General features: G+C 49.3%; 1 protein-coding gene across 3 annotated transcripts in view; it reads right to left on the bottom strand.

The window, feature by feature from the left end:
• The window catches only part of YWHAE (tyrosine 3-monooxygenase/tryptophan 5-monooxygenase activation protein epsilon), a 63,162-nt gene extending 50,741 nt beyond the window's left edge, over positions 1 to 12,421 (bottom strand). For 2 of the 3 annotated variants that reach the window (XM_033185194.1, XM_033185193.1), the window contains exon 1: positions 12,093 to 12,421. In XM_033185194.1, the coding sequence (XP_033041085.1) occupies positions 12,093 to 12,156 (64 nt within the window). In that variant the 5' untranslated portion in view covers positions 12,157 to 12,421. The remainder of the gene's footprint in view (positions 1 to 12,092) is intronic. The other variant, XM_033185195.1, reaches the window with a different exon arrangement.
• Positions 12,422 to 13,029: the final 608 nt, after the last annotated feature.

Genomic DNA, 13,029 nt, shown 5'->3' with positions numbered 1-13,029 from the left:
ATCAGCCTGGGTAATCCGCTGGGACCAGGCCTCTACCAAAAAAAATTTTTTTTACCAGCCATGGTGGCTCACGCCTGTAATCCCAAAACTTTGGGAGGCTGAGGCACATGAATCTTGAGCTACAGAATTCAAGACCAGTCTGCACAACATGGCAAAATCCTGTCTCTACAAAAATTAGCCAGAAGTGGTGGTACACTTCTGTAGTCCCAGCTACTTGGGATGCTGAGGTGCCCAGGGGGTTGAAGCTGCAGTGAGTCATAACTGTGACACTGCATCCCAGCCTGAGGAATACAGTGAGATCTTGTCTCGCGGTGGGGGGGGGAGAAAGAAAAAAAATGTTATTTTAAATTACCCAGGTATCGTGGTGCACAGCTGTGGGCCCAGCTACGTGGGAGGCTGAGATGGGATGAGCGTTTGGGCCTGGGAGGTTGAGGCTGCAGTGAACGGTTACTGCACCAATGCAATCCAAGCCTGGCCAACAGAACAAGACCTTGTCTCAAAAAAGTGTATGTATCTCTCTCAAACTGTTAACTGACCATTTCAAAAGTAGTAGCAAAAATAGCCCTTTTTCTTGCTGCTCTTTGCTACTCCTTAATGGATTCCATTTGACAGCTATCTAGCCAACTACCTGGAACAACATTTGTGAATCATACGCCAACTTTTGTCCCTCCTAAAAGTTGTATGACTGTATCTGGCCGAGTGCAGTGGCTCACGCCTGTAATCCCAGCATTTTGGGAGGCTGAGGCGGGAGGACTACCTAAGGTCAGGAGTTGAAGACCAGCCTGGCCAACGTGGTCAAACTCCATCTCTACTAAAAATACAAAATTAGCCGGGCATGAAGGCCCAAGTCTGTAGTCTCAGCTACTCGGCAGGCCAAGGGAGGAGAATCACTTGGGCCCAGGAGGTGGAGGCTGCAGTGAGCCAAGATCGCGCCACTGCACTCCAGCCTGGATGACAAGAACAAAAATCCATCTCAAAAAAAAAAAAAAAAGGCCGGGCGCGGTGGCTCAAGCCTGTAATCCCAGCACTTTGGGAGGCCGAGACGGGCGGATCACGAGGTCAGGAGATCGAGACCATCCTGGCGAACACGGTGAAACCCCGTCTCTACTAAAAATACAAAAAACTAGCCGGGCGCGGTGGCGGGCGCCTGTAGTCCCAGCTACTCGGAGGCTGAGGCAGGAGAATGGCGTAAACCCGGAGGCGGAGCTTGCAGTGAGCTGAGATCCGGCCACTGCACTCCAGCCCTGGTGACAGAGCAAGACTCCGTCTCAAAAAAAAAAAAAAAAAAAAGTTGTATGACTACATCACTAACCTAGCAACCTAATAGCATTCAGTAAGACAAAGGTAGCCTGAGGTGGTGGCTCACACCTATAATCCCAGCACTTTGGGAGGCCAAGTTTGACAGACTGCTTGAGTCCAGGAGTTCCGAGAACAGCCTGGGCAACGGTGGCGAAACTCTAGACTTAAAAAAAAAAAAGAAAAAAAGCCAGGCACGGTGGCTCACGCCTGTAACCCCAGCACTTTGGGAGGCCGAGACGGACGGATCACCTGAGGTCAGGAGTTCGAGACCAGCCAACATGGAGAAACCCCGTCTCTACTAAAAATGCACAATTAGCCACGCGTGGAGGTGCATGCCTGTAATCCCAGCTACTCGGGAAGCTGAGGCACGAGAATTGCTTGAACCTGGGAGGCGGAGGTTGTGGTGAGCCGAGATCGCGTCACTGCACTCCAGCCTGGGCAACAAGAGCAAAACTCCGTCCCAGGGGGAAAAAAAACAAAGGCCAGGAGTGGTGGCTCACACCTGTAATCCTAGCACTCTGGGCGTCCGTCCGAGGTGGGAGGATAGCCTGAGCTCAGGAGATTGAGACCAGTCTGGGCAACATGGTGAAACCCCGTCTCTACTAAAATACAAAAGAAATTAGCCAGGAGTTGTGGATCACGCCACTGCACTCCAGCACTCCAGCCTGAGTGAGAGAGCAAGACTCCATCTCGCCAAGTAAGTAAGTAAGTAAGTAAGTAAATAAATAAATAAATAACATAAAATAAAATTTAAAAAAAACAGCTACTTGGGAGACTGAGGTGGGGGAATCATATGAGACTGGAAGGCAGAGGCTGCAGTGAGCTAAGATCGCACCACTGCACTACAGCCTGGGTGACAGAGTGAGACCCTGCTTCAAAAAAAAAAAAAAAAAGATAGCCGGGCGCGGTGGCTCAAGCCTGTAATCCCAGTACTTTGAGAGGCCGAGGCAGGCAGATCACGAGGTCAGGAGATGGAGACCATCCCGGCTAACACAGTGAAATCCCGTCTCTACTAAAAAATACAAAAAAACTAGCCGGGAGAGGTGGCGGGCGCCTGTAGTCCCAGCTACTCGGGAGGCGAGTGAGCCGAGATCCGGCCACTGCATTCCAGCCTGGGCAACAGAGCGACACTCTGTCTCAAAAAAAAAGATAAAAGTGAAAGGAGAAAATAGTTTAAAGCTACTTTACAGAAATGAAGAGCGTCAGCCATACTCCAGCACAGACATGATGATAAAATATGGGGCTTTTCTTTTCTTGAGATAGGATCTCCTTCCGTGGCCCAGGCTGGAGTACAACCGCACGACCTGGGCTCACTGCAACCTCCACCTCCCGGGTTCAAGCGATTCTCCCGCCTCAACCTCCTCAGTAGCTGGGACTAAAGGCACAAGCCACCACAGCCGGCTAATTTTTGTACTTTTAGAAGAGACTGGGTTTCACCATACTGGTCAGGTTGGTCTCAAACTCCTGACCTCAGGTGATCTGCCGGCCTCAGCTTCCCAAAGTGCTGGGATGACAGGTGTGAGCCACGGTACTCGGCTGGAGCTTTTTTTGTTGTTTTTTTCTTTGCTTAAAGAGGTGACATCTGTCTACAATAAACCATGTTTTTTAAGAACCTGTATGTGAATAAACATTCTGAGAGTAAACTTCCCAGAGTATCTAAACTTCCCCTCATTTTAATTTCACTGTGCCTTGAAAGTGAAAAAACTTTGTCTACAATTCACCATAGATATCAGTCATCATAAACATCAAGATGTGAAGTAATTGCTATTAGAACTGTTCAAGAAGTATACCGTACTCACCCCCTACTCCCCTAAAAGGCACCACCTTACTTAAACAGAGGTCTTTTTTGAGAGGATAAGGAGAATAAGTGTACCAATCTAAAGGTGAGCAGACACTAAGTTCTGGCTTTACCATTTAATACCTGATTAGCCATATCATCACAGGAAAATCTCTCTCAAATTCACTTTATTGAACCAGAAAATGGGAGTAACACTCTACCTGCTTCAATCTGGTTATATAAATTAAAAACTTTTGGCCGGGCGCGGTGGCTCAAGCCTGTAATCCCAGCACTTTGGGAAGCCGAGACGGGCGGATCACGAGGTCAGGAGATCGAGACCATCCTGGCTAACACGATGAAACCCCGTCTCTACTAAAAAATACAAAAAACTAGCCGGGCGTGGTGGCGGCGCCTGTTAGTCCCAGCTACTCGGGAGGCTGAGGCAGGAGAATGGCGTAAACCCAGGAGGCGGAGCTTGCAGTGAGCTGAGATCCGGCCACTGCACTCCAGCCTGGGCGGCAGAGCGAGACTCCGTCTCAAAAAAAAAAAAAAAAAAAACAACAAAAAAAAAACTTTCATCAACGTGGTCTGTGAACTATGAGGTACATATCATATACATATATGTATATGACATTTACATATATGTATACTACACGTATGTAATATATGTAAAGTTTAGGCCAGGGCAGTGGCTCACACCTGTAATCCCAGCACTTTGGGAGGCCAAGGTGGGAGGCCAGGAATTCAAGACCAGCCTGGGCAACACAGACACCCCATCTCTACAAAAAACACAAAAATTAGGCCGGCACAGTAGTCCCGGTAACTCGGGAAGCTGAGGCAGGAGAGTCACTTAAACCCAGGCGGTTGAGACTGCAGTGAGCTATAATAGCGACACTACACTTCAATCCGGATCACAAAGCAAGACCCTGTCTCAAAAAAAAAAAAAAGAGCTCAAAATTTAGTGTTCCCATAAATATATACACCTAATATGTACCCATTAAAAAATTAAAAATTTAGGCCAGGTACAAAGGCTCACATCCTTTGGGAGGCCAAGGCGGGCGGGATCACCTGAGGTCAAGAGTTAGACACCAGCCTGGCCAACATGGTGAAACCCCATCTCTACTAAAAATACAAAAATTAGCCAGGTGCGATGGCGAGCGCCTATAGTCCCAGCTACTCGGGAGGCAGAGGCAGAACTGCTTGAACCCAGGAAGCAGAGGCTGCAGCGAGCCGAGATCGTACCACTACACTCCAACCTAGGTGACAGAGACTCTGTCTCAAAAAAATTAATAAAAATAAAAATGTAGCCTTTACTCTATGCTTGTCATTACTGGCGGTGTACAGTGTTCTTGAAATATAAAGAAAAAATATGCCTGCAGTTATCAGTCAGCCTTAGAGTTGTCCAAATCGGGCCAGGTGCGGTGGCTCACGCCTGTAATCCCAGCACTTTGGGAGGCCGAGGCAGGCGGATTATGAGGTTAGCAGTTCCAGACCAACCTGGCCAACATGGTGAAAACCCGTCTCTGCTGAAAATACAAAAATTAGCCAGGCGTGGTGGCAGACGCCTGTAATCCCAGCTACTCGGGAAGCTGAGAGAAGAGAATCGCTTCGCTCGAAACCTGGGAGGCAGAGGTTGCAGTGAGCTGAGACTGTGCCACTGCACTACAGCTTGGGCAACAGAGGGAAACTAAAAAAAAAAAACAAACAAACAAAGGAAGGAAAAAAAAACTCACCAGGCGCGGTGGCTCACTGTAATCCCAGCACTTTGGGAGGCTGAGGCGGGCGGATCACCTGAGGTCAGGAGTTTAAGACCAGCCTGTCAAACATGGTAAAATCCCATCTCTACTAAAAATAACAAAAATTGGCTAGGCGCGGGGGCTCACGCCTGTTAATCCCAGCAGTTTGGGAAGCCAAGGTGGGCGAAACACCCGAGGTCAGGAGATCAAGACCATTCCTGGCCAACATGGTGAAACCCTGTCTCTACTAAAAATACGAAAAATTAGCTGGGTGTGGTGGTACGTGCCTGTAGTCCCAGTTACTTGGGAGGCTGAGCCAGGAGAATCCTTTGAACCCAGGAGGTAGAGGTTGTAGTGAGCCAAGACCACGCCACTGCACTCCAGCCTGGATGACACAGTGAGACTCCACCTCAAGAAAAAAAAGAACCTAAAAATACAAACATTAGCCAGGAGGCATGCACCTGTAATCTCAGCTATTCAGGAAGCTGAGGCAGGAGAATCGCTTGAACCCGGAAGGCGGAGGTTGTAGTGAGCCAGGCCCAGCCACTGCACTCCAGCCTGGATGACAGAGTGAGACTCCATCTCAAAAAAAAAAAAAAAAAAGAACCTAAAAATACAAAAATTAGCCAAGTGGCGTGCACCACCGCACCTGGCCCGATTTGGACAACTCTAAGGCTGACTGATAACTGCAGGCATATTTTTTCTTTATATTTCAAGAACACTGTACACCGCCAGTAATGACAAGCATAGAGTAAAGGCTACATTTTTATTTTTATTAATTTTTTTGAGACAGAGTCTCTGTCACCTAGGTTGGAGTGTAGTGGTACGATCTCGGCTCGCTGCAGCCTCTGCTTCCTGGGTTCAAGCAGTTCTGCCTCTGCCTCCCGAGTAGCTGGGACTATAGGCGCCTGAATAGCTGTAATCTCAGCTATTCAGGAGGCTGAGGCAGGAGAATCGCTTGAACCTGGGAGGCGGAGGTTGCAGTAACCCAAGATGGCACCACTGCACTCCAGCATGGGAGACGGAGACTCCATCTCAAAAAAAAAAAAAAAAAAAAATCAATGCTTTCAGATCAGCTTGATCAAGTATTTAAAACATATTTATTTGTAAATGAAATATATTAATCTCTGGGGCTGAAATTTCACTTGGTATACCAGGTCAAAGGCAAGGAATTTAAAGGCAAGCCTATCTGTGTGGCCTTTCAATGCGTCTGTCTGTACTTACTGACTCCAAAATCTTGCTGTTTTAATACTTGCCCTAAGTGTTCTTTCTCATACTGTAAAAGCTCCAATTGAAATCTTTTCATAGAAAGGTGACAAGGGTGGCAGCATATCCACAATAGTTAAAAACTCACCCTTCGGCCGGGCGCGGTGGCTCAAGCCTGTCATCCCAGCACTTTGGGAGGCCGAGACGGGCGGATCACGAGGTCAGGAGATCGAGACCATCCTGGCTAACACGGTGAAACCCCGTCTCTACTAAAAAAATACAAAAAACTAGCCAGGTGAGGTAGTGGGCGCCTGTAGTCCCAGCTACTCGGGAGGCTGAGGCAGGAGAATGGCGGGAACCCGGGAGGCGGAGCTTGCAGTGAGCTGAGATCCGGCCACTGCACTCCAGCCTGGGCGACAGAGCGAGACTCCGTCTCAAAAAAAATAAATTAAATAAAAATAAATAAATAAACAAAAACTCACCCTTCACTGCAAATTGCAGGAATTCTTGATTTCATATATCGCAAACTTGTGAGAGACAACCAAACAGAATATGCCAGCTATGTACAATTTTATAAAAACACCTAAAGGAGGCCGGGCGCGGTGGCTCAAGCCTGTAACCCCAGCACTTTGGGAGGCCGAGACGGGCGGATCACGGGGTCAGGAGATCGAGACCATCCTGGCTAATACGCTGAAACCCCGTCTCTACTAAAAATACAAAAACTAGCCGGGCGAGGTGGCGGGCGCCTGTTGTCCCAGCTACTCGGGAGGCTGAGGCAGGAGAATGGCGTAAACCCAGGAGGCAGAGCTTGCAGTGAGCTGAGATCTGGCCACTGCACTCCAGTCCGGGCGACAGAGCGAGACTCCGTCTCAAAAAAAAAAACAAACAAACAAACAAACAAAAAAAAAACAAAAACACCTAAAGGATACACAAAAGAGCATCTGTTTTAAATACACAGACTAAGTACTACCTGTAGAAGGAATTCTTTTTTCTTTTTTTTTTTTTGAGACGAAGTCTCGCTCTGCTGCCTGAGTGCTATGGTGCGATCTCGGCTCACTGCAACCTCTGCCTCCTGGGTTCAAGTGATTCTCCTTGCCTCAGCCTCCCAAGCAGCTGGGATTACAGGTGCCCGCCACCACTCCCAGCTGTTTTTTGTATGTTTTTAGTGGACACAGGGTTTCACTATGTTGGTCAGGATGGTCTTGAACTCCTGACCTCATGATCCACCTGCCTTGGCCTCCCAAAGGGCTGCGATTACAGGCACAAGACACTGTGACCGGCCATAGAAGGGATTTTTATTTATTTCTTTTCTGACACGGAGTCTCGCTCTGTCGCCCAGGCTGGAGTGCAGTGGCGCAATCTCGGCTCACTGAAAGCTCCGCCTCCCGGATTCCCGCCATTCTCCCGCCTCAGCCTCCCGAGTAGCTGGGACTACAGGCGCCCGCCACCTCGCCCAGCTACTTTTTTGTATTTTTAGTAGAGACGGGGTTTCACCGTGTTAGCCGGGATGGTTTCGATCTCCTGGCCTTGTGATCCGCCCGCCTCGGCCTCCCAAAGTGCTGGGATTACAGGCGTGAGCCACTGCACCCGGCCAGAAGGGGTTTTTAACACATTACCCGGTTCTGCCTATGCATTTCAGAAGGAGAAAAACTTTATTCCATAAAGTTACTCCATTAAATGAAATGGCAATGGAAAACTACTGGCCTACAGTCAAAGAATGGGTAGTTAATCTAAATGCTTCTAAACTTATTAACAAAGTTAATTTACTACTACCTACTTTTTCCCTAACAAGACCATAGTTTTTAAAAAGTTCATTCCGCACATGCTCCCTTCCCTATTCTTCACTAACTAGCAGAATAAGCTAGCTAGAGGTGAGGCTCTGGTGTTTTAAAACGACAGCTCTCAGCGGGCTTGGTGGCTCATGCCTGTAATCCCAGCACTTTGGGAGGCTTAGGCGGTCGATCACCTGAGGTCAGGAGTTCGAGATCAACGTGGTCAACATGGCGAAACCCCATCTCCACTAAAAATACAAAATTAGCCGGGCATAGTGGCAGGCACCTGTAATCTTGGAGTTGATGCAGGAGAATCGCTTGAACCCAGGAGGTGGAGGTTGCAGTGAGCCAAGACTGTGCTATTGCACTCCAGCCTAGGCAACAAGAGCAAGACTCCACCTCAAAAAAAAAAAAAAAGACAGCTCTCAGCCGGGCGCGGTGGTTCAGGCCTGTAATGTCAGCACTTTGGGAGGCCGAGGTGGGCCAATCACCTAAGGCTGGGAGTTCGAGACCAGCCTGACTAACATGGAGAAACCGTGTCTCTACTTAAAAAAAAAAAAAAAAAAAAAAAACAAAATTAGTCTGGCATAGTGGCACATGCCTGTAGTCCCAGCTACTCGGGAGGGTGAGGCAGGAGAATCGCTTGAACCCGGGAGGCGGAGGGAAAAAAAAAGCACAGCTCTCAAGTAGATAACACAACAGATGCATTCCTAGTGAACCCAACACGACCATCAAAACTTCACCCACCTTCCACGAAACGATCTTGACAGGGAAGAGACTAGGAAAGGACAAAACCAACAACTGCTCCACAAGCCCAAATGTAGTTTATGTTGCCCCTCTGCTCCCCCAAAACGGGGAAACTATTCATTTCCCCCCCTACATTCCCCGTTTTTTGTTGTTGCTGCCCTGGCTGGACTCCAATGGCATGATCTTGGCTCACCGCAACCTTGGCCTCCCAGGTTCAAGTGATTCTCCTGCCTCCGCCTCCCAAGTAGCTGGGATTACAGACACCCACCACTCCGGCGAATTTTGTATCTTTAGTAGAGACGGGGTTTCTTCATGTTGGTAAGGCTGGTCTCGAACTTCTGACCTCAGGTGATCTGCCCGCCTTGGCCTCAAACTCCCAAAGTACTGGGATTATAGATAGACGTGACCCACCACACCTAGCCGCACTTTCTTTTTTTTGGAGACAAGAGTCTCGCTCTGTTGCCCAGGCTGTAGTGGAACGCCACAATCTTGGCTCACTACAACCTTCACCTCCTGGGTTCAAGTGATTCTCCCACCTCAACCTCCTCAGTAGCTATACTCAGATAATTTGTTGGCCAGGTTGGTCTTAAACTCCCAACCTCAGGTGATCCACCTGCCTTGACCTCCCAACACGCTGGGATTACAGGCGTGAGCCACTGCGTCGGGTCTATTCCCCACTTTTTTGTACTAATTCATATACACTATTCATTTTATACTAATTCATATATATTCTCAAACAATAATATTTGTTTGAGAAATGCTAAGAAATAATGGACTTGCTTAATACAGTTTCAAAGGACGTAAAAATGATTCCTTAGACTACTGGCTTGTTAAAGTGATGAGATGCTAGATTTAATCTTCACCTCCTGGCCCCAAACTTAAATATTTCCTATGACATAAAAGTGTCCTTTTCCTGAACACAGCTTGGCTTTTCCTCCCGTACCATTAAATAATCTCTATAAATGGATTCCAACGTCCTAGGATAGAATTAAATGAGGGTACATGTAAGTTTAGGCACTAATTCAACACAGCAAGCAAAATAAAATAGGCCTACTGCACTAACAGAGAGATAAAGGAGCAGCTGGAAAGCCAGCATTTGGGTAAAAGTACCCAACAAAGAAATCCTGCCAATACACTGTCTTACCTTCTTCCACCACCGACACCTGCTAAATTCTGTTTGGTGACCAGAACTCCGGCAACACTTCGTCACCAGAAACAAAAAAATACTGCACTCAATAAAGGAATGGACACAGGCAGAGGACACAGGTAGAAATTCCTGGTGTCTGTCTCCTCCTCCTCCTCTCCTTTCTACTGAGTTCCTACCACATGCCCCAAGTCACAGGAAGAGCTCCTCACCTTGTAGATTCTATTTCCTTACCCCTGTAGATCCTGAAGCAGACACCTAACATTAACAACCGTACTGATGTGGCTTTATCAGAGTCCTATGTTCAACAACCAGGGAGGGCTCTGGTCAGAAGGCCTCACCACTCACATCAAAAACATGATTATCACTAACCTGTCACTTAATTGGAAACTACAATCATAAGCTTTCAAATCGGTTTTTTAAAGGAGCTTTCAAAAAAAAAGACCTTCCCTCACATCCTTTCTAGTTATCACAGCAAGTTTACTCAGAGCTCCAATGCCCACAAAACAGAAAGCATTCAAGCATAATTTGTTGCCTCCCAAGAACACTAACAGATGAAGAGGGGACATCTGGAGATGAGGAGCGGAGGAGGAGACTTCCAATACAAGCACATCTTTATCGGTTTGATTTTTAAACACTGAAATAAAGACAAAGCTGACCTTGAGCTGTACTTCCCCATCTTATTCCCCTCCCTCTCCCAACAGGAACCTTATTCAATACAAATAGCAATTTAAGAATTTACAAGACGTAATTTAGTTTAGTGTATTTCCCAAATTTGACTTCTAGAGGCCTTGTCTTTTCAAATCCCTGAATCCTTGTTTCTGATAACCGGGACTAGCCCTGAGGTTATTCACATGACGAAATCTGCCTTTCGAGGAAAGCAACGGCCCTAGGTAACATTTTGAAATATAGGTAGCTTAATTAGGAAAAATCTAAGGATCAAAGATACTTGATTCCAACCATGTCTCACCCCACCCTACCACGCAAAAGCATTAAAACCACAGGACCCACATACGTGACTTTTCCTTTAATACTACAGCATCGCACAATTATAAATGTGAAGGTATTTCAAAAGGTGGTCCAAAAGGTGGACTGGGAGGGAGGACTAAGAATAAATAAACTTCCTGACAATGACTAGACAGACACAATGGATATTTCGATAAAGTTATGAAAAAGGACTGGAGAACCCGTTATGGGCAAAGGAACAACGAACAAAGGGGAACTACTACAATTTCTACATAAACCCATTTATTTGAAATGGAAAAAAAGAAAGTAACAGGATCTCCAACCTTCATAACTCAAAAAGCCCAGCCTCAGCCGAGTGCCTGGAATAGGTTAAGCTCCCCCACGAAGTACAGACCAGCATTCCGAGCCTGCAGAGTCAACCAAAATACAGTTACCGAACGCTATTGGAAATCACTTTATTTCAACAGGTCTTTCCATGTGTCATGATGGTGCGCACGACCTGTAAAGTCATCGTTTTTACAAACGGGTGGACAGAGGCTCGGGCCCTACAAAGGCTCGAACTCTCAGAGTCGTGGCCTCCTGGTCTCCTGCTTCTATCCATCAGAACCCACTGGTGATGCAGTCAGAGAAAGGTTACAGGAACTTCGAGGTCTCCTGTTTTAAGTCTGAGGAAAGGGGAGGGAGGGAGGATTTTCTGGGCCTCCCCAGAAGGCGGCGAGGAGGAAAAGCCCCAAAGCCCCTCACTCCGAGGTGCCGGCCTACGGGAGAGAAACCCGATCGCAGCCCCGGAGCCTGCCACCGCCCCAGACGAACTGCAGCGATCCCCACTCACCCCTCTTCCCTCACCATCGCCCAGGACTGTCCCCCGCCTCAGGCCTGAGGAAGCCCATCGCTCTTAAGGCTTCTCCTTTGTGAGACTCCACGGCCGCCGCCCCACACGGGGCCTCCGGGGAAAAGCCACCGCCCCCACCCGCCATATTTCCCTGAAAGGCGCCCGCGCTACAGCTCCCGGTCTCCGCTCGCTCCCATGTGGCGGGTGCTGCTTCCCCCGTCACCCCACCCAATTGTTCTCCACATCCCAAGACCGTCCCAGAAGCTCCCCTGAGGCTTGCTCGTTCGGAGACAGCACCCGCCATCTCCTCCCCCTCCCCCGCCCCGGGACTCGCCCTCCCCCCAGCCGCCATTTTACAACCAACTCCTCCACCCTGTCGCCCCGGCCTCCCGGCCCGCGAGTCGTTTGCAGTTAAGGACGGCGAAGGGGTCACATTCCAGGACATACAGCCTCCCATCGCCCCGGGAGCTCCCAGGCCATTTCCTGCTTCCCGAACCCAAGCCCCCGGGCCAGGCTCGCAGACGATGCCGCCATTTTGTCTCCTGTTCCCGGCCTCTGTGGGCGGCGGCAGAGGGTCCGAGAATTCCAGCCCCCCGCTGCCCCCCCAACTCACCGTCGTATCGCTCAGCCTGCTCGGCCAGCTTCGCCTGGTACACCAGATCCTCTCGATCATCCATAGCGGCAGCGGCTCCGGCAGGGTCTGCGCGACGGATGGAAGCGGATAGTGTCTCCGACTCTCTCAGCCTCTCGCTCCGCGTCCGGGCAGCAAAAATGGCGGCGCCTCAATCCGGGACTTCCGCCTGCGCACGCGGACAACTGCTCAGCTCTATGGCAACCGCTCCCTGGCAACTGGCGCGGGGGGCGGGTCCTGGAACTCGGCGCCCGAAGAGGCTGGAACCAGCGCAGGAGACGCCCCTCCTCCGTCGGCTCAGCGGCCGCCGGAGCCCAGAGGCGGGAACTGCGACTGCAGAGAGGGAGCGGCCCCCGGGGAACGCGAAGGGCTGAGGCGGGGCCGGCCGGGACTACTCCTGAAAAAAGCCAGCGAGAGACCTGGGCCCGAGGCCCGACCTGCGGAAAAGAACGACGGAGGCTCTAACGGTTTCTGTCATGGCAGGTCTTCCTCCCTGAAAGCAGCGGCTGTCACTACCGCGTCCTGGTTTCCTTTTTGTTTTTTTGTTTTTGTTTTTTTTTTTTTTTGAGACGGAGTTTTGATCTTGTTCCCCAGGCTGGAGTGCAGTGGTGCGATCTCGGCTCAACACAATGTCTGCCTCCCGGGTTCAAGTGATTCTTCTGCCTCATTCTCCCGAGTAGCTGGGATTTCAGGCACCCGCTACCAAGCCCAGCTAACTTTTGTATTTTTAATAGAGACGGGGTTTCACCATGTTGGCCAGGCTGGTCTCGAACTCCTGACCTCAAGCTGATCCGCCCTCCTCGGCCTCCCAAAGCGCTGGGATTACAGGAGTGAGCCACCGCGCCCAGCCCGCGTCCTGGTTTTTTTCCGCCACTCCTGGTCATGGGCCTATTTCAGACACTTTTACACTCAGGGTAAC

Source organism: Trachypithecus francoisi, unplaced genomic scaffold (assembly GCF_009764315.1).
Source record: "Trachypithecus francoisi isolate TF-2019V2 unplaced genomic scaffold, Tfra_2.0 Lachesis_group20, whole genome shotgun sequence".
NCBI lineage: Eukaryota > Metazoa > Chordata > Mammalia > Primates > Cercopithecidae > Trachypithecus > Trachypithecus francoisi.
This window is presented reverse-complemented; position numbering and strand designations above follow the sequence as displayed.